The sequence below is a fragment of the Chiloscyllium plagiosum genome, chromosome 4 (assembly GCF_004010195.1).
Source record: "Chiloscyllium plagiosum isolate BGI_BamShark_2017 chromosome 4, ASM401019v2, whole genome shotgun sequence".
Lineage (NCBI taxonomy): Eukaryota > Metazoa > Chordata > Chondrichthyes > Orectolobiformes > Hemiscylliidae > Chiloscyllium > Chiloscyllium plagiosum.
Window position 1 is genome coordinate 127,801,430 of NC_057713.1, and position 27,724 is coordinate 127,829,153.

Below are 27,724 nucleotides of genomic sequence, written 5' to 3' on the forward strand. Positions count from 1 at the left end.
TGGTCAGTACCTGGCACACCTGGTCAGTCAGGAGTTACTTTTCAATTCACTCGCAGGAATGGGGGTCACTGGCTGGGCCAAGATTTATTGCCCATCCCTAGCTGCCTTTGAGAAGGTGACAGTGAGTGGTTTCCTGAACTACTACAGTCTATGCGCTCTATCACCTGATCCACAATGCCCTTAGGGAGAGAATTTCAGGATTTTGACCCAGTGACACAGAAGGAATTGCAATACATTTCCAAGTCATAATGGTGAGTGGCTTGTAGGGAAACATGAAGCTGGTGGTGTTCCCACATATCTGCTCCTTTGTCCTTCAAAATGGTAGTGGTCTTGGGCTTGGAAGGTGCTGTCCTATAACCTTTGGTGAATTTCTGCAATACATCTTATAGGTAATACACACTGCTGCTCCCGGGTGTCGGTGGTGGAAGGAATGGATGCTTGTGAATGTGGTGCTAATCAATCGGGCTGCTTTGTCCTGATTGGTGCCAAGCGTGAATGTTGTTGGAGCTGCACTTATTCAGTGAGGAGTATTCCAACTCACTCCTGACCTGTGCCTTGTTGATGGTGGACTGACCTCGGGCAGTCAGGAGGTGAATTACTCTGTGCAGTACCCCTAGTCTTTGACCTGCTCTTGTAGCCACTGTATTTGTGGCGAGTCCATTTGAATTTCTGGTCAATGGTAACTTCCAGGATGTTGATAATGGGAATTCAGTGAATAGCAATGATTAGATTGCCACTTCTTGGAAATGGTCGTAGTTTAGCATATGTGTGACATGAATGTTGTTTGTGACTTGTCAGCCGAAGTCTGGATATTGCCCACAGCTTGTTGCATTTGAACATGGACTGCTTCAATACCTGAGACAACACGAATAGAGCTGAACATTGCGCAATCAGCAAACATCCCCACTACTAATCTTATGATGGATGCAAGGTCATTGATGAAGCAGCTGATGATGGCTGGGTCTAGGTCATTATGCTGAGAGACTCCGACAGAGCTGCTACGATTGACTTCCAACAACCATGACCATTTGTCGATGTGTCAGGAATGAATTCAACCACCAGAGAATTTGCATCCCCCCCACCCCCCAATCCCAAGTACCCACTGATTCCAGTTTTGCTAGGGCTCCTTGATGCCACATTTGGTCGAATAGGGCCTTGATGTCAAGGGCTGTCACTCTCATGTTATCGTTGGAATTCAGCTCTTTTGTCATTGTTCGTTCCAAGGCTAGGAAGAGGTCAGGTGTGTGTGGCCCCAGCAGAATTCAAACTGGATATCACTGAGCAGGTGCTGCTTGATAGCACTGTTGTTGGTACTTTACTGATGACTGAGGGTCGACTGATGGAACAGGTTGGATTTATCCTGCTTTGTGCGCACAGGACATAGCTGGGCAATTTTCCACATCGTTTGAATGCAGAGGTTGATGAGGTGGAAAACAAGGACATCCTTCCAGAAAGGAGAAAAATAGTGAGAGCAGAAATGAGGTAAAAAGCATGGACATGTCTGAGGGCCTTGTTAACCAAGGAGCACTAATTCCTCAGTTGGGGGGGAAGAGAAAAAGGAAGACATGTCACAAGAATCCCTGTACAGGGTGGCACCATCAGAACAGATGTGATGGAGACAGAAACTGAGAGAATGGAATGGAATCCTTGCAGTAAGTAGGGTGTGAGGAGGTGTAGCCGAGCTAATTGAAGGAGTCAGTGGATACTGGACCGCATAGCCCTAGAAATGGGAACGAGTAAAATCATGAGAAGGGAATAACAAAGATGGATCAGATGAAGGTGACAGAAGGATGAAAACTGGAAGCAAAACTGATTCATTTCTCCAATTCCAGAAGACAGCAGGCATTAAGACTCATGAGATCATTGATATATCGAGAAAGAATTGTGGGAGAAGGCCCAAGTGGAACTGGAAGAACTGAATGACAGGGATAACGGAGACACCTGCAAGTTCCCATAGTGACACCTTTTACTTGGAGGAAATGAAACAAGTTAAAGGAGAAATTGCTTAAAATGAGAACAAGCTCAACCAGGAGGAGGAGGAGGATGGGGACTGTTCAAGCTTCCTTTCAAGGAAGTAGCCTTCAGATCACCTTGTTGAGGGATGGACAGGAGCAGACTGCCTAAAGTGGATAGGTCTGACAGGCTAGGCCTGTATTCTCTGGGGCTTTGAAAGGGGGCTTCAACGAAACATATAAAATCCTGAGGGGACTTAACTGGGTGGATGTTGGAAGTACGTCTCCTCTTGTGGGAGGAACGAGAACTAGGAGTCAGTTTAAAAATAAAGGACGTAACCATTGAAAACAGAGATGGTGAAACATATTTTCCTGTCAGATGGCTGAAAGTCTCTGGAATTCCCTTCCTTCAAAAGGCAGTGAATGTAGAATCTTTAAGTATTTTTAAAGCAAGGTATATGGATTCTTGGTTGGTGAGGGGTGAAAGATCATTTGGGATATGCAAGAACGTAGCGTAGAAGTTAAAATCAGATCAACCATGATCTTATTGAATGGTAGAGCATTTAGTTCAATGTTCTTTCTGCTTATGTTCGTATGCAGAGGGTTTGGTGAAGAGGAAGCAGCTGGGGCCAGGAAACTGCAAATTGCACAGCACCATAAGAATCATGAATGTAAGTTGGAAGAGGCTCAATCAGGAGAGAATTAACATGTCAAAATATGAAGATTTAAGTTCAGTGGGGTAGGATGAAAAACAAAGGTGGCTGGAACAAACGGAGTTCAATCTGCAGAAATGTGAGGTAATTATTTAATAATAACAACAAAAAAAGAGGGTTAATAAGACAAAAGAATGCACAACAAATGGTAGGTCACTGAGAAGTGTAGAGGACCTTGAAGGTGCACATTCAGAGACTCTGATAACTGGCTAAGTTGGTCAAGAAAGTGTACAAAATCGGAGCAAATTACTGCAGATTCTGGAATCCCTACTGAAAATAATATTCTGATTAAAAGTCACGCAGACTCAAAACATTGGCTTCATGGATGCTGCCTGACCTGCTGTGATCTCCAGCACTTTTTGTTCTCAGGTGTACTGAATATTTGCCATGATTAGTTGGGGCAGAGTGCAAGAGCTGGGAGGTTATGCTTAAAATGTATAAAACACTGGTTAAGCCACAAATGATTACTGAATGCAGCTCAGCTCACTACAATATAGGAAGGGCATGACTGTATTGACTGTACAAGGAGATTAACAAGGACGTTGTCTGGATGTAATCATTTTAGTTATGAGGTGCAATTGGGTAGGCCAGGGTCATTTTCTTTGGAACGGAGGCGGCCACGAGTAGACCAGCTTCAAGTGCACAAAATAATGAGGGGTCTGAATAAAATGGATAGGAAGGCCCTACTTAGTTGAGAAGATCAGGTCCGTTACCAGGTAACATAGGATTAAGTAGTTAAGAAGGATTTAAGGAAAGTGGTAGGGATCTAGCACACTCTGTTTGGAAAAGGTGGCAGAGGCAGAAACCCTCTTAAGTGTTTAAACAGTACTTGGGACATGGTCTTGAAGTGCTGTAACCTACAAGGCTACGAGCCAAGAACTGGAAAATGGAGTTAGGCTAAATAACTCTCACCTGTTAGAGATTTTGGACCAATTGGCCTCCTTTGTTTCAAGTTTCTATGGCTCTGGAGTGGGTGCTCTATTTTTGTCTTCACATATACAAAGGATGGCATTATATCTTAGAGGGTATAGAGAAGTCTTGAGGAAGTTGCGAGCATTGGAAATTTTAAACAGTGAAAATAGACCAGATAGGCTGCAGTCACATTCCTTGGAAAAGATAACACGCATGGAGAATTAATTAAATTGAATAAAATTAAGAGGGACTGAGGAAGAGTAGGTAAAGCTTTGTTCAGTTAGCAGAGAGGTCAATAACCAAGGAAGATAGTGTTGAAATGACTGGCAGGAATAGGAAGGAGGTGAATAAAATTATGTTTCCCCTCAAAGTGGAGGAGAGTTGGGCCTTGACTACTTGAAAGGGTGGTACAGATACAAGCTTACAGCACATAACAGGTTCTTGGATTCGTGCTTAAATTACCATTGAGCTACAAGTTTATAGAATGAGAGCTGGGTTTAGTTCTAATTAATGAATGCAGTTAAAAGAGAAGCAAGGCAACTTTACTTCCCCTTAACATTTCAAGCAGAATAAGTGCAGTAAACATGAACCTTGAAATGATTATTAAGAATTACCATTTGTTGCCCTTGAAGTCTTTGCTGCAGTTGAAGCCTAAGCTGATTGGGCTGGTTCGGTACCATACCAGGAGACCTTAACCCAGGCCTCGGTTGCATACGTAACATCGAGTATCCTGGTCGCTGCCCCACTTGAGTAGCCAAAGGATGAAAATTCGGATCTTGCATGTTGGAGTAGTTCCCTTGTACTACAGTAGTCTGAGAACCAAATGGCTGATTATAAACTTGAGGCTTTTCCACCATCATTGCAGATTTCTGGCTTGGGAACGATTCTGTCTGGTGATCCACAGACTGGCTCTGTAAAAGCAAAAGCAGAAATCTCAAAGTGAGATGTGTCGAGTGGTCTTTGATCTTTCTCTTTGACATTCTTAAATCTGTGATTATTGGACAAATATTTGGCAAGAATCAACACACAGTCGTATAAGATTGACAAAACATGAAATTAAATTTGGGCAAGATTATTCTTTTCTATATTGCAGCTATAACTATAGTACCCCAGTGGTCATAAAGCATCAAGAGGCCTAATATTCACAAAAGGAGTTACGTAAAGACATACCTTTCATGTTTTGCAAGCTCAAAATACAAGAAAAACATATACTTCCCATTTACATTTAAACAAGAGCTCCGCAAATTGTTTGAAGGACCCGCAATATAAAATACCATCCACTCAGAACTGCATCAAGGAGTAATAATTATCAGAATTAACAGAGCTTATTTTTAAAAACAACATGAAAAATATAATTCCTCATAATATTTGTCAATTTTGTCTAGACTAATAGGATTTATTCCCAATGCATTAGTGCTTTAATGAGGAGACAGTGGAGCAGTGGAAATGAGCAAGATTCTCATCTTCTCAGTGGGTAGCAAGAATAGAAACATTTCCCAACTTGGTGGTCCTCCCTCAGAAGAAAGTTCCATGACAGGAATTTCCCCAACACCCAGGTAGGTGTAGGTGTTAACAAGAGTAGGGCCAGTCAGACATTGAGGCAGACTGGTTAAAAAAGACATGCCTCAGTGCACATTGTCCCAGTTATGACCAAAATAGCAAGGTGGTCGGACTCGCACCCCTCAGACTCAACTCATTCCCACAAACCGCATGCTACCTCAGGTGTCTCAGTGGTTAGCACTGTTGCCTCACAGAGCAGGAACCTGGGTTCAATTCCACTCTCAAGCAACTGCATGGAGTTTGCATATTCTCTCAGTGTTTGCATGGATTTCTTCGGGTGCTCCGATTTTCTCCGACAGTTCAAAAATGTGCAGATTAAGTGGATTAGCCATGGGAAAATGACCTTTGCTAGTCACCCTATTTATGCCCCTCATGATTTTATAAACTTCTACAAGGTCACCATGGTCCATCATGCTCTCACACCCTCCAAGTTAGGCTACAGTGCTTCCATCTCCATTTTACCATCGGTCAAACCAAGCTACACTCTACTGACAACAGGATGCCTTTAAAAAGTCAGCCATCCCTAAGTTTTCCACATTCTTGAAAGCTGAAACACTTTTCGCTATAGGCTAATATGTCAGGACAACAAGTCAGATCTCCAAAATAGTATTGACTGCAAACCTAAATTAAGTGATATTCCCGAGAGAGAAATGCAGGGAAGTGATAGATGATACATTTTGGTACAAAGAACATAGACAATACAAAATAACTCAGTACTATTTTAAAAGGTACGCAGAAGCAGAGGTACATGAGCGTGTATGTGCTAAAGTCATTAATGGCGGCAGGATAGTATTCTAAGTCTTGCTAATAGGGGCATAGACCACGACAGTAATGAGGTTGTGCTGAACTTGGGGACACAAGCCAGACCTCAATTGGAATATAGGTGCAGTTCTGGGTGCCACACCTTTGGAACACTGTAAATGTTTTGGTGCGAACACAGGTGATGTTTAAGGACTCTACGGATGAGAAACTTCAGGGAGGTGATGGCACTAAGTTAAAATGCTCAGAAGCCATTGCCTTTACCATGCACTGTAGGGCTTTATTCCAGGAACAGGAGGCTCCTCGAGGCTGTTCCACCATTCAGTGAGATCATGGCTGACCTATGGCATAACTCCATCTACCTGCCTTGGTCTATCTCCCTTAATACATTTACGTTAAAATTTAGCTATCTCAGACAAAATTAACCACCACCATTTCTGGAAGAGTTCCTATACCATCCTTTGCATGTTGAAGAGTTTCCAAATATCTTTCCTGAACATTGTTAAAAGAAGAGGAGGCAGCACAGTGTCTCAGTGGTTAGCACTGCTGCCTCTCAGTGCCAGGGACCTCGGTTCAATTCCACTCTTGGGCAACTGCATGGAGTTTGCATACTCTCAGTGTCTGCATGGATTTCTGCGGGGTGCTCTGGTTTCCTCCCAAAGCCCAAATATGTGCAGACTAAGCGGATTAGCCATGGGAAAATGATCTTTGCTAGTCAGCCTATCTACGGCCTTCATGATTTTATAAACTTCTATAATAAGGTCACCCCTCAACCGCCAACCCTCCAGTGAAACAAGACCAGCCTATTCAACTCTCCCTATAGCTCTAACCCTTCAATCCCAACGCCACCCTTGGAAATCTTTTTTGTGCCCTTCCAAGATCAACATCATCTTTCCTGTAGCAGGAATACCAGATGATGACATTTCTGGTTTTGGTAGAATTTCTCTCTTCTGTATATCATTATACCTCCTTCTATATAATTTCTCTCTGTATGAATATTGGTCCAGCTGTCTAAAGTACTATATTATTTGTCCCTCCATCTATGTGTCTCTCTCTTTCCCAAATATGTGACTGCCTTCCATAGTGAAAGTTGCCATGGAGACCTTCCTCAGTACACAACATCATATTGCTCCACATTTCTTCAATTTGTCAAGGAGGATCTAAAAACAAAATACCTAAATCTTACTAAATTCACAGTGAAACCTCAAGAAGACAAAGTTTGTGCCAGATAACATCCTCCACCAGCTATTTGAATATTAAAATTGGGGTTTGTAGCTCTAGTTATACAGAGGAACCTCGATTATTTAGATTTAGATTAGATTAGATTACAGTGTGGAAACAGGCCCTTCGGCCCAACAAGTCCACACCGACCCGCCGAAGCGAAACCCACCCATACCCCTACATTTACCCCTTACATACCACTACGGGCAATTTAGTATGGCCAATTCACCTGACCCTGCACATCTTTGGATGGTGGGAGGAAACCCACACAGACACGGGGAGAACGTGCAAACTACACACAGTCAGTCGCCTGAGGCAGGAATTGAACCCGGGTCTCTAGCGCTGTGAGGCAGCAGTGCTAACCACTGTGCCATCGTGCCGATATTTGATTATCCAAATATCAATTATCCAAAGATGACCTCAAGGTTCTGGGGGGCACACGGCAACCGGGTTGGATGGAGGCATGGACTGTGGGTGGGGTGGGGGGCAGATGGGACAGGGGCTCGCGCATGGTTTGCTGCTGCCTAGTCTCCTGAACAGTGACTTAACAAGTGCTCGCTGTGTCAATCCCACAGAACTAAGGTGGTGGGAGCGTGTGCGTGAAGGCAGGCAGAGTGAGAAAAGGGCATTCCTGAAGAAGGGCATGTGCCCGAAACGTCGAATCTTCTGTTCCCTAGATGCTGCCTGACCTGCTGTGCTGTTCCAGCAATAAAGTTTCAGCAGAGTGAGAAAAAAGGAAACTTCAGAAAACTCCACGCCCCAGAGGAGAGGCATCGAATCAATTAACTGAATAATCAATTAGCGAAATGAAATATTGCCTGCCCATCTCATTCGGATAATCAAGGTTCCTCTGTAATCACCTTTTCTTTGTGTCAATAGTTTTAGTCGTTCAGAGTTACGAGAACAATACAGCACTTGTTCGAAGGGTACATGTGAATGCAAATGGACTCCTAGAATATCATTGGTAAGATTTATGAAAGTTAATCAAGGACTGTTATAGTACAGAAGAGACTAGGTGTGTAGTGATTGGAATGAGGGTCAGGGTAAGGAAGTCCAAAACTAGAGGGCATAGGTTTAAAGTGAGGGGAGAGATTTAAAAGGGACCAGAGGGGCAATATTTTCCATACAGAGTCAAAACAACATGGAAACAGACCTTTTGCTTCAATTTGTCCACACCGACATCCCAATCTGACCTTGTCCCATCTGCCAGCATTTGGCCCATATCCCTTCCCATTCATATACCCGTGGTGGTGTGTGTAAGGGATGAGCTGCCTGAAGTGGTGGTGGAGGCTTGTGCAATTACCATTTAAAAGACATCTGGATGGTATATGAATAGGAAGGGTTTACAGGGATATGGGCCAAATGCTGGCAAATGGGACTAGATCAGTTTGGGATACCTGGTTGGCATGGATGAGCTGGACCAAAGAGTTTGTTCTCGTGCTGTATAATTCTATGACTGCATCACAAAAATTACGACGACTCCATTGTGCATACACAAAACATTTACCTGGTTGACCAGTTCGGGTATTCCCAAGGCCCGGTCAATTTCCTCCAGACCAAGTTCATCAATATTCTTTAATGCTGAACGCAGCTGATCCAGAATTGTCCCTTCATCATTCGGAGTTTCCATTGGAATAGATGGACAAAGTAGATCATCTTGAGAACTGTTATAGGATTGCCTACTAGTATAAAAAGCACAAAATTAAAGAAACAGATCTGGACTTCTTAGTTTCAGGTATAACCAAAAATCCATTACTGCTGTCACACCAAGTCCAGGTCACATTTTATTCCCTCCCTCACTGATCTACACTGCATCAAAAGTTTTAATCACAATGGTAAGAAAATGTCTTGTTATAAAATAAACTTAGAAATAAGATGTTCCCTTAGTTCCTAGAGCACACAAAGTTGATCAAAATCATGTGGATTGTGATCAGAAAAGGGCTTGGTGTGTCTTTATTTTCAACTGCCAACATTTATTCATCATGATGACTGCAACAACAAATTAAATAAAAATGGCCAATGACTTTTCAATAATCAACAGGTATTAACTTTTCTTGCCTTTTCTCTTACTTAGCTTGAGAACTACTTCATAGGTGCCTTGTTTTGAACACTCATTTAGAAATTCCCTTGCTATATTTGCTGTTGCAACTTATTAATTCAGAACAACTCACCCAGTATTTAATAGACTATTAAAAATTAGAAAAAAGTAATAATTATACAAAAACAAAATGCTAACCATTTGGGCCAGAGCATGTACGATATGAAGAATGTGAGTTCCCTATCTTTATAATTTACTTCAAAACTCTGCTAATTCAGCTGAAACACGTTGCCAATTCTGTCATTACACTGCAATGAGTTGAACTGGAAGTGAGCAGAGCTTTAGAAATGAGCCATCAGAACATAATGTCATAGATAAATTCTGCAATGATGCTCATTCAGAACACCAAACTTCCCAAAATGTGCAGCTTTCAGAAACAGATTAGGTAAATTGAATAGCTTTGTTACTGGGCTTGAAATTCAATTGCCGGGACCGATAAAGCCAGAAGGTCAAATCCCACCAAGGCTGTTTGTGGAACAAAACTCTGGAACATAAAGCTCATACCAGCAAATATAAAACTTAACTCAAAGCTATTGAAATACCACAAAAATCTCAACTGGCTCATTAAATTCCTTTAAGGAACGAAATGACTCCAGAGTTCACGTCAATATGGCTGACCCTTAACTGTCCCAATGAGCCACATTGCAATAACAGAAACCACTGCAAAGAAACCAGCCAACCATGACATTGATATTTCCAGACTTGAGAACTCTGATGTTATACTTTCTCACCTTCTTCAAACTAAAAGTCTGCCATCTTTATCCTAACACAACACTAACTCTCCTTTTTTTGACCTCCATCTCTTCAGTCTTTTGATTGCATGATTAAATTCATCCATGGATTTTCCCAACTCAAGTGTATAATCTCATCTGACCAATACAGCCCCTCCGACCCCAGTCCCCATATATTTTCATTCTACAGACACTGCCGCCTTGTGCACTATTTACAGATACGGTTTCAGCTATATAGGCTCCATGTTGCCATGTTCTGAAATTTACTTGGCCTTTACCCTCTCCAAGTCCTTCTCTTTCATGAAAGCCTTGGGCACCTAACTAAGTCCTTGTTTGGCTCTCTCCCAGTTTTCCTTCTAGCTTTGAAAAGCACCCGTGGAATCATTTTTAAGCCGGGGGCTCGTTACAAGCACCAATTATGGTTATTGATATTGAAACATATTGTATATATTCTGTGCATCAATTCATCCAATTTTTAAGCTTGGGTTCCACTGTTTAACAAAGCTGCCTTTTCCTACCACAGCCAGTTTAACATCTCAACTTTATGGCCAATTAATGTGACTTCCAAAACTGATTTTTTTCCTTTCACATAGTTGACGCCACAGTCCTGCTCTTCCTCCCTCTCACTTAATGTTGACAGACCGTTTAAGATCACATTGGAACTTAAGGATGAAACAACTGAATTATTTACATCACAAGAAACTTGAGCTGGTTAAATGAGAGCTAACCTTGGATAAAATATCAATTACTATATCTTTTAAGAATCAATTTAATTCATATTCCTTCAAAAGCAAAATTCCTAATGAATCAATACTTGTGCAACTTACCGATTTTGACTGACGAAAGGCCCCGTTTCTATAGGCATTATACTGTCTGGCCAAGGTGCTGTTTGGTTTGGTGGTGCTTGTTGCTGGCTGTATGGGGGGCCTCCCATACTCATTTCTATTTCAGATGACCCTAATTGACACAAATAGTAGCAGCTAAATTATTTTCTTTCAAACTGGCTTTTTGTAACAGTGTAGCCTTTCAAAGTATAGGCACAATTGATTAGCATTGCGTATGTTATAACAATTATAACAAAGAAACTCCAATAGCGCAAGAAATAAAAATGCTGCAACATACCCATCATTTGCGTCTGGATCATCGGTCTCTGACCAGGTTGACTGTTCGGTCTCATAGGAATGCCAGGTGTAGTATTGCATACCATACTACCTTGCAGAGTTGCCCTGGTCATTGTGTTCGATCCTGTGCTACTCGTGGTATTGACAGCAGAGCTTGATTGACCCCAGTCTACTGAAGCCATGCTGGATCGAGGGGCACCACTTCCCATATTACTGACCAGTCCTAGAAAGGAACACAGGTGGTTGGAGAACGATATCTTCTTTGGAGAACAGTCCCATACTTGGAATTCATTTTTCTTCCTTGAGCATTACACATGGTTACACATAAATGCAACAAATAGATGTCAATTCTGTAACTCCTTTTCTCACGCATTTATTTTTAAATATGTCCTTCTAGCCATACTGCACACATTTTCAACACAAGTACAGTTTCTTTCTGGATGGATCACCACAGAACATTAAGCTTGATAAATTCTTCAAGTAGTGCAGCGTTTAGTCACTGTAAGATCATGCTTAAAGATTACTGAATGTGTAAGCCATCTCTTCTACACATTAAAGTATTGCAAAAAGGCTTGTTGATACGGAGTGTTGCTTTATGTAGTAGTGACAGGTGCTGAGAAGTGTGGATAACCCTCACTTCCTTCCTGAGGAAGTGAATCACTTTTGCTACTGAATACGTCAAACACTTTACTTTCCAATTGAACTGAAGACAATCTACCAAAAATCAAACAGTAACAGCTCATTTATATGTAAAATATAGCTCAGTATTTTTGAAATTATATGTTTATTTTGTAGTAACTGGCAAACAAGGCTAGAAACTAGTATTCTAGTTACACAGGGTGAAGAATGCAGCCTTTAGCCAATAATATACAATTGTACAGCACAGGGAAATTTCACAAAAATACTTTCCGATGTTTGTCTCAAACTGCAATTCATTACGGGTATACCCTCAATTGGGGAAATCCTTCTTCTTCCATTATGATCAAAGAATCACGTAACTTATTATTCTCCTACGACTTACAACAGACCACTTCCAATGAATTGATCAAAATTACATTTTTACCAATGATGTTACTTAAAACAAAATAAATTATAAATTTGCCTTTTGGCTACATTCATGCACTATGTTGATAAAATTAATGTTTATCTCCAATGTCAATAAAAACAAGGTTATCTAAAACCACAACTGTTAATCAAGAGATTTGAAGCTTAACATGAGGGACCAGTTTAAGAAAACTGAAATGAAGTTTTACAAAAAGAGACTAAGTGAATTACTCCTCTCATATCTCGTAAGTTTTTATAAAGATCAGTATTGTGAAAGATGTTACAAGATGATAATTAGTGCCATAGAGTCACAGCACAGAACCAGGCCTTTGATCCGACCAGTCTATGCCTACCAAGTTTTCCAAACTAAACTAGCCCCACCTGCCTGCAAATGGCCCAAATCCCTCTAAACCTTTCTTATTCATTGTACCTATCCAAATATTTTTTAAAATGTTCTAACTGTACCTGCATCTACCACTTCCTCTGGCAGTTAATTCCATACACGAACCACACTCTGCGTAAAGAAAGTTGCCCTCACAGGTCCCTTTTCAAATTTTCTATTCTCATTAAAAATATGTGCCCTACCCCTACCCTATTCACCTTATCTACTCCCCTCATGATTTTATACACCTCTGTTACGCTCCAGTGGAATAACATTTGTTTTTCCCTAACGTTAAACAGGTAAAAAACAAATCATGTTAAAGGACCACATCACTTCAATTTTAATAGTTTTCAGAATAATACCAGAGCCGTTACAAATGCCATATTGTAGTCTGGAGTGGGTCATTTTACAGTTACTGAAACCATTTTTGTCTAGGCTGGGGCTGGGGAAAGATTAATACAAAACATAAATCCTAAACTTTCCTTCCACATTAGTTATAGAATGCTGACAAGTCAGAATTTAAAAAGGCAGCCAACATAACTTACTAAATGTATTCCTTGTGGATTCAGGGGAATACAACTTTCTGCTGTCTGGAATGACATTAAATGTTGTGATAATGCTCCAATGTCTTTATGCTTTCCACACTCCTGTACACATTGACTTGTAGTTGGCAGGAAAACCTATTTTGCTTTGATAACTAATTTTATTCCACTTTTACAGTTATGAAATCCCCGTAGAATTGCTTAGCAGCAGTAGAGTAATGCAAATGCTCAGATTTGTTGGTTGAGAAGTGAAAGGGGAGGACTTTTACTCGAAATTCACATATTCAATCCACAGGCTGCAGTCAGTTACCTCATGTAATTTTGGATAATTAACAATAAAATATGGTGCAGTGAAGAACTATGGTACAATATTCCTATAATGAGTTTTCATTATGTAAATTTGATTTACTACCCTGATGAGAACACCTTCAATCAGCATTTATATAAAAATTTTTTTAAAAAATCAAAGGGCTCAAGGTGCTTCAAAGAAATGTTAGCAAATAAGGTTTGGCATCAAGTTGCATAAGGAGATAGTAAGACAAGTGACTTGAAAGTTTGAACAGAGAGATAAATTTCATGTGGAATCTTGAGAGTTGGATGTGGAGGGGTGGAATTGTTTAGGGAGTGAATTCCAGGCCATAGGGGTTTGCGGCTGAAGTCCTAACCGTCAATGTGATTTGAACAGGGGAATAGAGATTGTGCAGGGTTGTGGGAGGTCACAGAGATAGGGAAGATCAAGGCGATGAAGAGATTTGAAAAGAAGGGTGAGAATTTAAAAATTAGTGTTCTTCGACCTTGTTTCACTAAGAGTGATGGGTGAACAGGAGTTAGGAGGGCTTCAAGTTTTAGCTGCTAGCAAGGTGGAAGGTCAGACAGAAGAGCAGTCAAGTGGAAGGGTAAGAACTGGATGAGATGAAGGTTTCAGCAGATGTGCTCAGGCAGGGCTTGGAATGTCACTACCATGAAGAAGTAGTAGGTTGCCTTGGTGGTCAAGGAGATATTGGTTGGAGGCTCATTTCAAGAGTCAAGTAGGATACTAAGGCACTCAATAGCCTTGTCCAACCTCAAAGTGGCCTAGAAGAGGGATAGAGTCACTAGCTAGAAAATAAAGGTTATGATATGGACTAAAGAGAACAAACTGGAAGTTTTTGTTCCTCCAACACAAGATGCTAGATAGACAGCATGACTAATCAGAGACTGGAATGGGTGGGACAAGTATGGCAAAATGGAGCTGCGTACCATCAGCATACGTATGCAATGGATGAATGAGAATGGGATCAAGCAAGAGCAGTCCCACCCAGCTGGGAAAAACCAGATTGCGTGTCAAAGAGGGCTGTCTGGTGAACTGTATCAAATGCTGCAGACATGTCCCAAGTTGGACACGATGGTCACAGTCACATGGGATGCTATTTGTAACTTTGGGGCCATTTCAGTGATGCAGTAAAGGTAGAGGGTCAAGAGGAGGATATGCAGTGATTTTTGAGATGACATCTTCAAGGACTTGGGACAGGAAAGGGAGATTAGAGATGGTGGTGGTATGGTCCAAAAGCCCAGGTAAATGTGCTGAGAAACATGGGTTTGAATCGCACCATTGCAATTGGTGAAATTGGAATGCAATAAGAAAAAACACGAATAAAAAGCTAGATAAGGGTGACCATTTAACACTTGTCAATTGTCAAGAAAACCCATTCGGTTCACTAATGTCCTTTAAGGAAGGAAATCTGCTGTCCTTACTCGAGTTCCACAGTAATGTGGTCGATTCTTAATTAGGCTTCTAATTTGTGGGCAATTAGAAATGGGCAACAAATGCTGACCTAGCCAGCAACATCCACATCCTATGAATGAATTAAAACAATGTGATGGAGATCATTTCTAAGGATAGAAGGGCCACAGGGTGGGTTTTGTATTGCAAAAGATAACAACAGATTTACCTAACGTGATCCAACATCCTACTGAAAGTTACGATTCAAATTTAAACAAAGAACTTGCTTGTGCAAATGGAACCAACTTTCCCTTCAAACCGTTACATCCTGACTTGGAGCTATATTATGATTCCTTCATTGTCACTGGCTCAATTCCCTTCGTAACAGCAAACGCGGGAGGCCAAAGACCACAGCAATTCAGAAAGGCAGTTCACCACCACCTTCATCAGGACAATAGGGACGGGCAATAAATGCTGGCTTAGCAGATGATGTCCACATCCCCATACCAAATAAAAATATTTCTTCAAGTTAGTTTCTCTAGCAGTGGAAGAGCAACAAAATCAAAATGCATCCTACCCAAATTTCAAGGATTTTTTTCACTCAGCCAAGGGGAACCTCTATATCCCAGAAGATCCTCAAACAATTTCTCACTAGTTAAATGCTGCTGAACTTTAGTAGGTGCACCCAGAAGGAAAGAAGACGGGATAAAACAATGTCCAACGTAAGTGAACCTACCTGCATTGGTTGCTAAATTTCCTTGACTTGTCAAAATCCCTTGATTACCCATCACTTGCTGTGACATTACTGCATATGGACCACTATTTCGCATTGGTGGGAATGGTCCTGCACTTGTCTGACCTTGCATGTGCATGTCCAATGCTGCAGATCGACCCTGTTGTTGCGGCCTGGGTGGCTGTATAGCTCGAGGATTGTTGAAAGCTACAATTTGAGATGGAAGAGAAAAAGGTGAATGTATATTGGTCTTGAGCTATACTGCCAGTGGTAAACATTTAGCTGGGACCAAATCTTTCAAGCTGAACAATTAAGTAAACCATTAGAACTATTGCACTTATGTCATGACAGGCATAAATATGAAATAACGGTGAGTGCTTATTCATTTACAAACTTCAGAGAACAGCAGATACACATTCAGCACAAAGATCCAGAAAGCTGCTATCCGCAACGTTTCATATCACTATCAACTTAGTCAAAACAGAGTCACACTTTTTGAATTGAAGGCTGCCCTTGCATGATAGTTTAAAAACTAAACAAAAGATCAAATATTTAAAAGATGTTTCTTTGTCATTGTTCCTCTTCCTCTGTCTGATATGGCATTGAATGTGTTCAGTCAAATTTGGAGTGGACTGCATTACATACCCAGCTAGAGCATAAGATGTTGAGATGTGTCATTTTCATGAGAAAGAAACTGAGCACTGAATTAATGTTTCGTTATCAAATTAAAGAACATTTTAAATTCTATTTCAGATACATTGTGGGGCAGCAATTTGTTGTACTATTATTATCGGCCTCAGATGAACAATTTTGAACCATACTACAATTGTATATACAAGAAAATGGGCTACAATAATTAATTGTTTCTTTTCCATCACATTACTGCAGAGTTACTCATGTACTATAACACTCTTTGCTATCCTTTGTAATATTGACTTCAGTAGTCAAAGCTTCCTGGTATTGTTTCAGTTTTCTTCCAGTGTGTTGTCTTCCTACAGCCTAGAAGCAGGGCTTTTATTGGGGCATCACTGGCTCACCAGCATTTATTGGCTCTCTTTAGCTGCCCTTGAGAAGACAGTGGTGACCTGCTTTCTTAATCACTGCAGTCCATGTGCAATAGGTAGACCCACAATGCCCTTCGCCCATGTGCTTATAGCTATAGACTCTCAATGCCTTTTGGGAAGGAATTCCACCATTTTGACCCAGTGACACTGAAGGAGCAGTGATATATTTCCAAGTCAGAAAGATGATTGCATTGGAGGGGAACTTTAAAGGTGGTGGTATTCTCAAGGATTTACTGCCCTTGTCTTAAGAAATGGAAATGATCATGGATTTGGAAGGTGCTGTTTAAGGATCTGCAGTGTATCTTATAGATAGTACACTGCTACTAAGTGTTGTTGGAGGGGGGAGTGGATGCTTGTGGATGTGGTGCCAATCAAGTGGACTGCTTTGTCCTGTATGGTGTCAAGCTTCTTGAGTGTTGTTGCACTCATCTCTGAAAGTGGTGAGTATTCCATCCTACTATTGACTTGTACCTTGTAGGCATCCTCTGCGGAGTCAGGTGGTGAGCTACCCACCACAGTGTCCCTACCCTCTGACTTGCTGTTGTAGCTACTGCATTTATATAGCATGTCCAGTTCAGTTTGTGGTCAATGGTAATCCCCTAGGATGTCGAAAGTGGTGGATTCAGTGATGGTTAGACAGTCTCTTATTGAAGAGATGCCACTGCCTGGCATTTGTGATGCAAATGTTACTTGCCACTTTTCAGCCCAAGTCTAGATATTGTCCAAATCTTATTGCATTTGAACATGGTCTGCTCCAGTATTGGAGGAATCGCAAATGGTGAACGCTGTTCGATGATTGCACATTGGTTGCAGTCTTTAGGAAGGCTACGTAATTTATTTTTCAACTATTACATTATTATAACTATTATATGACTATTATAAAGACAGCACGGTGGCTCAGTGGTTAGCACTACTGCCTCACAGCGCCAAGGGACCAGAGGTCAATTCCACTCTTGGGCAACTGTGTATGCAGTTTGCACATTCTCCCTGTGACTGCACAGACTGCATTATCCTCCCACAGTCAAAGGTTAGATAGATTAGCCATGCTAAGTTACTCAGTGTCCAGGGATATGCACTCACACCCATTCTAACCCCACGCCCTTAGCTGAGCTAGTTAAGGATTCATTCTGGAGCAATGCCCTGCAGCTTCTAAAACCATACCTACCTTGCTTCATGCCAGATATGACTCTGGCCAGTAAGAGTGTTTACATCCTGAGCTCCACTGACTTCAGAATTATTCAGGTTCCTTGGTACATATCCTGTCAAGTGCTGCCTCAGAATCAAATGCAGTCAGCTCTAGAAGCTGGCAAGCATTTACATTTAGAAGAAGGGCTAGGGTTAGATCAGAAAAAAAGTTCTGCTCGCGAAACTGTCCAAAGTCGTGCAGGTTAGGTGAATTGACAATGCTAAATTATCCATAGTGTCCAGGGATGTGTAGGTTAGGTGTATTAGTCAGAGGAAATGGTTAGCACTGCTGCCTCACAGCGCCAGAGACCCGGGTTTAATTCTCGCCTCAGGCGACTGACTGTGTGGAGTTTGCACGTTCTCCCCGTGTCTGCGTGGGTTTCCTCCGGGTGCTCCGGTTTCCCTCCACAGTCACAAAGATGTGCAGGTCAGGTGAATTGGCTATGCTAAATTGCCTGTAGTGTTAGATAAGGGGTAAATGTAGGGGTATGGGTGGGTTGCGCTTCGGCGGGTCGGTGTGGACTTGTTGGGCCGAAGGGCCTGTTTCCACACTGTAATGTAATCTAATAGTAGGGGTACAGGTCTGGGTGGATATCTGAGGGTTGGTGTGGGCTTGTTCCGTCGAATGGCGTGTTTCCACACTGTAGGCATTCTATGATAACCCAAACTGAGCATTGTTGAGCTGGCTATTGCTGAATAAAACAGTTATTTAACAATACTGAAAGTCTTCTGCCATATAATATTTAGAATTAGGCTGATGAGGTTGTAACGGGCTAGAAGGAAGCAGACCATGTTCACGCTCAGCAAGGTCTGGACAATCTCCTGAGCTGATAAGTGGCAAGCAACACTTGTGCCATACAGTGTCAGACAACGACCATCTCCAAAGAGAGAAATTTCAACCATTGCCCCTGGATATTCAATGCCTTACCATCCCTGAATCCCCCTCTATCTACTGTATATCCTGGGGATGACCACTGGTCACAAATTCAGCCACATATGTAGTATGGCTACATGAGCAGGTAAACAGATAAAGACTTCTTGGAGAACGCCTCACCACACAATACCCCAAAGTCTGGCCATCACCTAAGTCAGGGCTGTGATGGCACACTCTCAACTTGCCTGGATAAGTGCAGCACCAACAACACAAGCAGCTCAAGACAACCCAGATGGAAACAACCCAGTTGACTGGCATCACATCCAACACCCTAAACATTCACTCCCTTCATCACTATCCCCAATGGGAACTGGATTTCTTTTATTTGTTCATGTGATATGGATATGGACAGGCTAGAATGTATAGCCTACGCCCAATTGCCCACAGAACGTTCAATAGTCAACCATATTGCTATGGCTCTGGAGTCACACGTAGGCCAGAGCAGATGAAGACGGCAAATTTCCTTCTCTAATAGACAGTAATGGATCTTTAAGATAAATCAACAATGGTTACATGGTTGTCATTATGCGAATTTTTTGTCCAGATTTTTATTCAGTTCAAATTTCATAATTCACCAATCAAAGCCCCATCATGTCCCCATTAGATTATCAGACCAGAGGTATTTCCACTAATGCTATGACTTTACTCTGAACACAGAACTTCAATGGTTTCACTTCACTCACTGAGCAGGGAATAGTTCAATTTTTCCCATTAGAAACAGCAGCTAAAGAGAAGTCAACCTAAATGTTCACCTCCGTATTATACTGAGATAATCAATCTAAACATATTGCTTAATTCTCTAGTGTGGAGCTTCAACCCTCAACCTTTTAATTTAAATGCAAGCATGTTATCACTGAGCTAGTGCTGATTGAGGTCATCAAACCAAAATTCCTGAAGTCTGTATTTTGTTTGATTAATGTTACAGTTATTCAACAAAGGAACAATTAAGGTTGTAGTTATGCATTTTTCTTCACAATTTTATTAAACTGAATAAATTACTAATGGTCAGCAGAAAGTTGTAGGTGGAGTGTATTTGCAACAGTTCTGACAGAAAAGAATCAAGCATGAAGACAATATTGTTTGCAATCCTTTGAATGTGGACTTTGAAAGTTATCCTGTCTGTTTTAAAATGAGGCATGGAACACCATTGAAAGGATTAGATGTCAAAAGGAAAACAGAGTGCTATCCACAGTATCACCTTCTGCATATTTAGTTAAGTTTCCAAAAATAAGAATCTAGAGTAATGTTTATGCTAAGTACATAAATGTTGTTCTAGATCCTTAACTTTCGAAAAACATTATCTGGAAGATGGTACTGTGGATAGCACCCTGTTTTCTTTTTGACATCTAACCCTTTTAATGACGTTCCATACCTCGTTTTAAAACAGACAGGATAACATTCAAATGTGGACTTTTAAAGTTAGGTTAATGAGAAATGCAACAGCATGATAACCTGGATATTCCGAAGAGTAAATTGAAAATGATGATGAAACATCAATCCATCTGCCTTCACTGCAGATGTCAAGTAAGCAGATATTCTACTTTCACCAACACATGCCAAACTTAAGTATTGGTTGAAAAAGACACTTTTCAAAGTTTTCATCATGCACTCATCAGGACAGTTTGCATGAAATATTGAACAAAAATTAACATCTATAATGATAAGAAAATGCCAATTGCTTAGTGAGTAGATTGTGATTGAAAGAGATGATGTCATGGAGGATGTACCAGTTAGATAATGACTGACAGTTAACCATCAAACTTTGTCCAAATGTTCAACCAGTCATTTAGTCTCTGACAAAGTATTGCCCGGAGAAATGGACCAGAGATTGGTGGACATCTATCTTGTTGAATCGAAACAAGCAGAACATGCAACCGATCTCTCTGCCGCGAGTTAATATAGGTAGTTTCCAGAGTGTGCAACTGCACCATTTGCTGAAGTGGGGCGAGCAATGCTCAAACTCTGTACTATAAAAATTACACTCAAAACTATTGTTATTTTATTGCAAACTATCAGCCTGGTTGATTCACTGCTCCTGAATCTCTAACACAAGACCAAATCAGTAAGATGACATTTTGCGCTCCCCACAAATTTCCCCACAGTAATAAACTCCTTTATTAATTAACATTGCACTGTACTAGTCAGATTTATCGACTAAAATGTGGAGATAGAAAAGCAAAAATAGTAAGTGGATGAGTTACAAAATTAAACAAGCAGTTGCAGTTCCTATTTAAAACACCAGATGGTGCTCTTTACTCTGCCTCGGTCTTGTACAAAATAACTTGTATAAAAATAGACGTTAAAAAAAGGACTTCAAACAAACGGGTTTGAAATTTCTAGTGGTACAAGTGGAATTCCTCCTTTGTGTCACCCGTTCTCCAATTAATTACAGACCTTCAAACAGAGTGTTCTTTAAATGGACAATTTTCACTATTTCCCAGACAGGCTGCCAGAAGAACTCCCTATCATTAAACAGCACTTCACAGCTAAGACAAGCAAATTGAAACCTCTTAATGGTATGAAGATCTAAACTGTGTACTCTAGCCTGTAGCAATTACCAACAGCGCTCGACTAACTGTCTGGTGAAAATCATTAGAGTCAGATATTTCGGAAACATAGGAAGCTATTCAGCCCCTTGAGCCTGTGATGCCATTCAATGGCTGATTTGCGGCCTAACTTGTCTGGCCCTTATCCCTTAATACCTTTATTAAACAATAAAATCTCAGGTTTAAAACACAAAACTAATCTAGCATAACTACCATTAGTTGAAAAAAAAAAGGAGTTCCAAACCTGGGTATATAAATAGAGGGATATGGGCTAAGTGCTGGCAAATGTGACGAGATTCGGTTAGGATATCTGGTTGTCATGGATGAGTTGGACTGAAAGGTCTATTTCCGTATTGTACATCCCTATGATTATGATATCTACCATGCTAAGTGCTTCCTAATATCTCTCCTGAATGGTCTGACCCCAATTCTCAGATTATGTCCCCAGCTCCCAACCACTGGAAATATTTTATCTTTATCCAACCGCATACCTTTATTTTTCTTGCAATGGACAAAATTAGAAAACATTGTACATCTTCACTATTTTGCACGGTAATCATTCCTGCATGGTTACCTAAAAGTCACTTTAGGTAGAGTTCACAGCTGTCTAGAGAGGATGCAGTGAGTTGAGGAATGTTGGGATACAGAGTCATTGGCACCTGACTGCAGCCAGGTCTGTTATTTAGCTCCATTTGCCAATGGGAGATGAATTCAATATATAGAGATAAGTGCACGTGCTTACAGAGCAATATAATCTGTACATTAGATTTCGTTAAGAAATGGGATAGTGTCAAAAGTAGACGTGCCTTTAAATATTGAAGTTATACAGACATCTCTATTAGGTGTATGTGATGAATTTTTGATTTTACAAGAACATAGACTTAGAAATTGCATGCTTTAAAGTCAAAATGAAAAAAGCTTAATAATTATTAAAATGATGTAACATATATATTGTACAGATGAAAAGCATGGACTTACTGTTTTGTAGTATCCCAGGTAATGGGTTCTGTGTTCCAAGAGGGGATGCAGAGACACTTTCATTGCCAATTTGCAGAAGGTCTTGGAAGATGGTCTGCTTGTCAACTGGCCCGCTGGCAGGTGCCGTCTTCGAGTCTGGGAAAAGCTGTTGCAACTGACTGTTCTGCAGGTCATCAAGAATTTCTTCTAAGTTATCCAAGTCACTGCTGATCTGCTGTCAACAACAAGGCCAATTACCACCCGTCAATTCTGCGTTCAAGCCCAATTAGTGGATTTGTGCAGAAACTAATGAAGTTATGATCGCCTATCTTTTTCTCATGGCCTCCTCCACAGTCTCTTTTAAAGTTATTAACATTTTCCTCAGTTAAAGTTTCTTGGGCACCGGGAATCCTGCCATACATGTGACAATCTGGTGATTATTACACAATGCATACCTGACCCCTATTATCAGCCAGCCAATGTCCATGCGTATGCATGCTGTAGATCAGACTGGATTCAAGGACCTCGGTTACTCATGCCTTCCCCTTTCTCCCGCCTCTCAGGAAAATCAAACAAATTGTCGCATCCTAGCTCAGACCAACACATGCAGCACTGGTGAGGAACAGTCCCGAGATTTATAGGGCTCAACTGTATTTGCCCATCAAATCATCTATCTTCCAGCACTTCCAACTCAAACAAGATCAGTATAGTTTTTAACCAACCTGTTCAGATATGTTATGACACACCTCTGGAGCAAGTGATACCTAAATCTCAGCCCAGAGGTAGGGTCACTACCAATGTTTCATAACAGTCCCTAAAAAATAATTACATTTCAACCCCAATTAAAAATGGGAAGTTTTCCTAGAGAAGGCGCTTGGGGATGGGATATCTGATTTCTACGAAAACAGTCCAGAAGCACATGGGGTACAATGATTATGCAAAATGCATCTTGCTACAAATCATTATATATTGCTGGAATGTGACAGTTTTTGAGAGTTCACTAAATGTCATATCTCAATTAGCACCCTCTTGGAATTAGTTAAGAATAAATATGGTTAGTGGATTGCAGAGAGTTATTCAATCTTGAGGTTCACACGTCAAATATTCATTTCACATTAATTTGTTACAATATCCTAAGTGAATTGGTTAATTTGAATTCACTGCTGGGTAACCAAAACTGTACACTGCTTGGTGAATTTTGACCATGATTACTTTGCTTAGCGTCACAGTAGATTGTTTTTCTCTGTATCGAAATACTGAATGCCTGATCAGACATATGCATTGCAATATTCAATATGCAAAGTGCTAGACTTATGAGAAAGGACAAGCAGCTGTCAACTCAATACTGCTACAACTGCATGCACAGAAAACCTCAACTGGTTGCATATTGTCAGTGTACATTGAAGGTAGAACATTAGGTAGTTGACAGGACAAGGCAGCAATTAAACCAAGAGGCTTATACACTGACTGCAATGTTTCTTTTCAAAGATAGTCCCAATAATACACAACCATCTCAAGTTCACTGCCAGAGATTTAATCTTGTTAATAGAGTTACACATTAAAAAATACAGAGCACTTTGGAGGTGCACATTAAATAGTGGATATCGCAATAAACCCCTTTGCTGCACAACCATCAAAAAGAATGCAGCAAGCCATGCATAGTATTACAGACGGTGAAACACTGTACCCTACCGTTAGAGCCTTCATTTTTGGATAAAAGGATTATACATGATTATGCTAAGGAAGGGCCAGACTTGCCAATATACACTGTGTCTTTAGGACATTTCAAAATGTGTAACTGTTAATATTAACACAGCAGCTGATTTGTGGACAGTAAATTCCCATAAAAACAAGTCAGTTAAAATGCACACAGTGCAGTAGGTGCTGGTGAGAACAATCAGCCTGGACACTAACGCTGAATTTTCAAAAATGGCAGAAGTAGTAATTCAACTGAGAAACCTTATTATTGACATTTGCAACTATTCAGATTAAAATAGATCACCTTCAATTTCTTTCACACAAAAGGGCTGCCAAATATGGCAGGCAAATGGCATACGGTAAAATCAAACCAAGGTGCAAGAGCCAGACTCACGTAGAAATACTAATATTGATTCAATCTAATTTCAGGGAAACGGGGTTGGTATTGTGCTCAACGTGAGGCAGTAAATGTTAATACCAGAGCAGTCAAGGAATCAACAGCAAAGCCGGCACTGGATTACCACAGTAAGAAAAGTAGCTTTCAGAGTGACAAAGTGCTTTTAAAGGATTCTTTAGTGAAGATTCAGGAGGATTCCCAGAACATGGCAGCAGTTCTAAAGGAATAAATATCAAGCTCAATCATTTTAGAACCTGAAAACTCCTTTATGTCTTTTACATACCCAAAGACCTACCTTTGAGCACAGCCAACTCATCATCACCCACTCTCAGTCCCCATTATTACATGGTTGGCCTTTACAGAGTCATACAGCACAGAAACAGACCCTTTGGTCCAAACCATCTATCCCAACCAGGTGCCCCAAACTAAACTAGTCCCACTTGCCTGCATTTGGCCCACATCCCTCTAAACTTTTCATATTCACGTATCTGTCGAAATGTCTTTTAAATTGTGTAACTGTATCTACCACTTTCTCGTAGTTCATTCCACATATACACCACTGTGTGAAAAAGTTGCCCCTCATGTCCCTTTTAAATTTTTCCCCTCTCACCTTAAAGATATGCCCTCCAGTTGTGGTCTCCCCTACCCTCCCCTATTCACCTTGTCTACGCCCCTCATGATTTTATAAACCTCTAAGGTCATCCCTCAACCTCCCACACTCCAGGGGAAAAAGAAAATGTTGCCTACTCTTTTTTTCCCCCTCTCTGTAGTCTTCACCTCCTATCTACTCACTCCTTCCCAAATCCCACACCCTGCCAACAATAACTCTTTCCTCGATGATAATTGATTCTGAAAAAGGGCTACTGGACTGGAAATGTTAACTGTTTCTCTCTTCGCAGATGTAGCCAGACCTGCTGAGTTTCTCCAGCAATTTATTTTCGTTGCCGATGTCAAGCAGCTGCAGTTCTGTTTTATTTTAGTGGTTTCAGTAGTCTACCTTTGCCCCTTTACACACAACTCCATTCCAATTAATATTGTACAGCATGTTATTTACAAAAAAAAGTTACCACGATTTAAACAAATATATGACCTTGAAGAGAACATGGAGTTTTAAAACAAATCAAACTACTTTTCCAGATAGCATCTACTCCAGGTTACTTACAGAATAGAGCTGGTTAAGCGAGACCATTGTTCACACACACAAACTAATCTCACAGAGAAGGGCAGTCAGGGATGGAGACATCATGCCTTAATAACCTGGTGGGAATTTTTTTAAGGGGGTTACCAGGTTGAGGGATGAAGGCAATTAATATCATTTACTTGGACTGTTAGGTAGTTTTTGATGAGGCTGCTGTAATATAGGCCGCCATACAAGCTGTGCATCAAGGTCCTTCCTATCAAAGGTACATTGAAAGAAAACAAATCTTTTGAGAAGATCTTGCAGCCCTGTACAAACCAGCAGGAATGAGTTCAGAATATCCAAAATATTAATACTCTTCTTTTGAACTCAATTTTGTTTCTTTGCCTCTGACATTTAAACTAAATACACTATTATCACGTAGGAAATTTCCAACACTGATCTCAAACTTTACAGTTATACATCTGAAAACAGCAAAATATACAGTTTTTTTAAAAAGTTCAGTCAGGTGATGCAGATGCTGCTTGCTGGGCTGACATTTATTACCCATCCTAGTTGTCCTGGAGAAGGCAGTGGTGAGCTACCTTCTTGTCCTGGATGGTGCTGGGCTTCTTGAGCATTGCTGGAGCTTCACATATCCAGGCAACTGGAGTGTATCTTGTCAGATTCTTGACTTAGAACATAGAACAATATAGCGTAGAACAGGCCCTTCGGCCCTCGATGCTGCGCCGACCTGTGAACTATTCTCAGCTTGTCCCCCTACACTATCCCATCATCATCCATGTGCTTATCTAAGGATTGTTTAAATCTCCCTAATGTGGCTGAGTTGACTACATTAACAGGTAGGGCATTCCACGCCCTTACCACTCTCTGAGTAAAGAACCTGCCTCTGACATCTGTCTTAAATCTACCACCCCTCAATTTGTAGTTATGCCCTCTCGTTCACGCTAATGTCATCATCCTAGGACAAAGACTTTCACTGTCTACCCTATCTAATCCTCTGATCATCTTGTATGTCTTTATCAAATCCCCTCTTCGCCGCCTTCTTGCCAATGAGAACAGTTTCAAGTCTCTCAGCCTTTCCTCATAAACCTTCCCTCCAGACCAGGCAACATTCTGGTAAATCTCCTCTGCACCTTTTTCAATGCTTCCACATCCTTCCCAAAATATGGGGAACTGAACTGTACACAGTATTCCAAATATGGCCGCACCAGTGTTTTGTATGGTTGCAGCATGATATTGCAGCTCCGGAACACAATCCCTCGACCAATGAAACCTAACAAACCGTATGCCTTCTTAACAGCACTATCCACCTGGGTGGCAACTTTCAGGCAGTGTACATGGACTACAAGATTCCTCTGCACATCCACACTACCAAGAATCTTTCCATTGACCTGGTACTCTGCCTTCCTGTTATTCTTCCCAAAGTGCATCACCTCACATTTAGCTGCATTGAACTCCATTTGCCATCTCTCAGCCCAATTCTACAGTTTATCTAAGTCCCCATGCAACATTTCTCCACACTGTCCACTACTCCGACTTTAGTGCCATCTGCAAATTTACTAATCCATCCACCTATGCCTGTGTCTAAGTCATTTATAAAAATGACAAACAGCAGTGGTCCCAAAACAGATCCTTGTGGCATATCACTAGTAACCAGACTCCAGGCTGAATATTTTTCATCAACCATCACCACTCGCTACCTTCTTTCAGAAAGCCAGTTTCTAATCCAAATTGCTAAATCACCCTCAATTCCATGCCTCTACATTTTCTCCAACAGCCTACCACGTGGAACCTTATCAAAGGCTTTATTGAAGTCCATGTATACCACGTCAACTGCCCTACACATCTATATGTTTGGTCACCTTCTCAAAAAACTCAATGAGGTTTGTGAAACACGACCTGCCCTTGACAAAACCATGTTGACTATCTGAAATCAAATTGTTGCTTGCTAGATGATTATACATTTTCTCTCTTATAATCCTTTCCAAAACCTTTCCTACAACAGAAGGAAGGCTTACCGGTCTATAATTACCTGGGTCATCACTACTGTCCTTCTTGAACAAGGGCACATTTGCAATCCTCCAGTCCTGTAGATAATGACGACTCAAATATCAAAGCCAAAGGCTCTGCTATCTCCTCCCTAGCTTCCCAGAGAATCCTCGGATAAATCCCATCTGGCCCAGGGGACTTGTCTATTTCCACTCTTTCTAGAATTGATAACACCTGTTTGTAACTAACCTCAATCATTTCTAGTCTAATATCGTGTACCTCATCCTTCTCCTCAACAATATTCCCCTTTCCCGGAGTGAAAACCGATGAGAAATGTTCGTTT

At 40.9% G+C, this 27,724-nt stretch overlaps 2 protein-coding genes across 9 annotated transcripts in view; both read right to left on the minus strand.

Moving 5' to 3' along the window:
• Positions 1-27,724, minus strand: part of kcnb2b (potassium voltage-gated channel subfamily B member 2b) — an 891,048-nt gene that overhangs the window by 54,355 nt on the left and 808,969 nt on the right. The window lies entirely within an intron of this gene.
• The window catches only part of ncoa2 (nuclear receptor coactivator 2), a 304,099-nt gene that overhangs the window by 27,752 nt on the left and 248,623 nt on the right, over positions 1-27,724 (minus strand). For 2 of the 8 annotated variants that reach the window (XM_043689197.1, XM_043689193.1), the window contains exons 12-17: positions 22,178-22,388; positions 15,474-15,677; positions 11,069-11,290; positions 10,774-10,903; positions 8,625-8,796; positions 4,192-4,488 (exon numbers count right to left, since the gene is read on the minus strand). In XM_043689197.1, coding sequence (XP_043545132.1) covers positions 4,192-4,488; positions 8,625-8,796; positions 10,774-10,903; positions 11,069-11,290; positions 15,474-15,677; positions 22,178-22,388 — 1,236 coding nt within the window. Of the gene's footprint in view, positions 1-4,191; positions 4,489-8,624; positions 8,800-10,773; positions 10,904-11,068; positions 11,291-15,473; positions 15,678-22,177; positions 22,392-27,724 lie in introns of all 8 variants that reach the window. The other 6 variants (XM_043689196.1, XM_043689191.1, XM_043689195.1 and 3 more) reach the window with 4 other exon arrangements.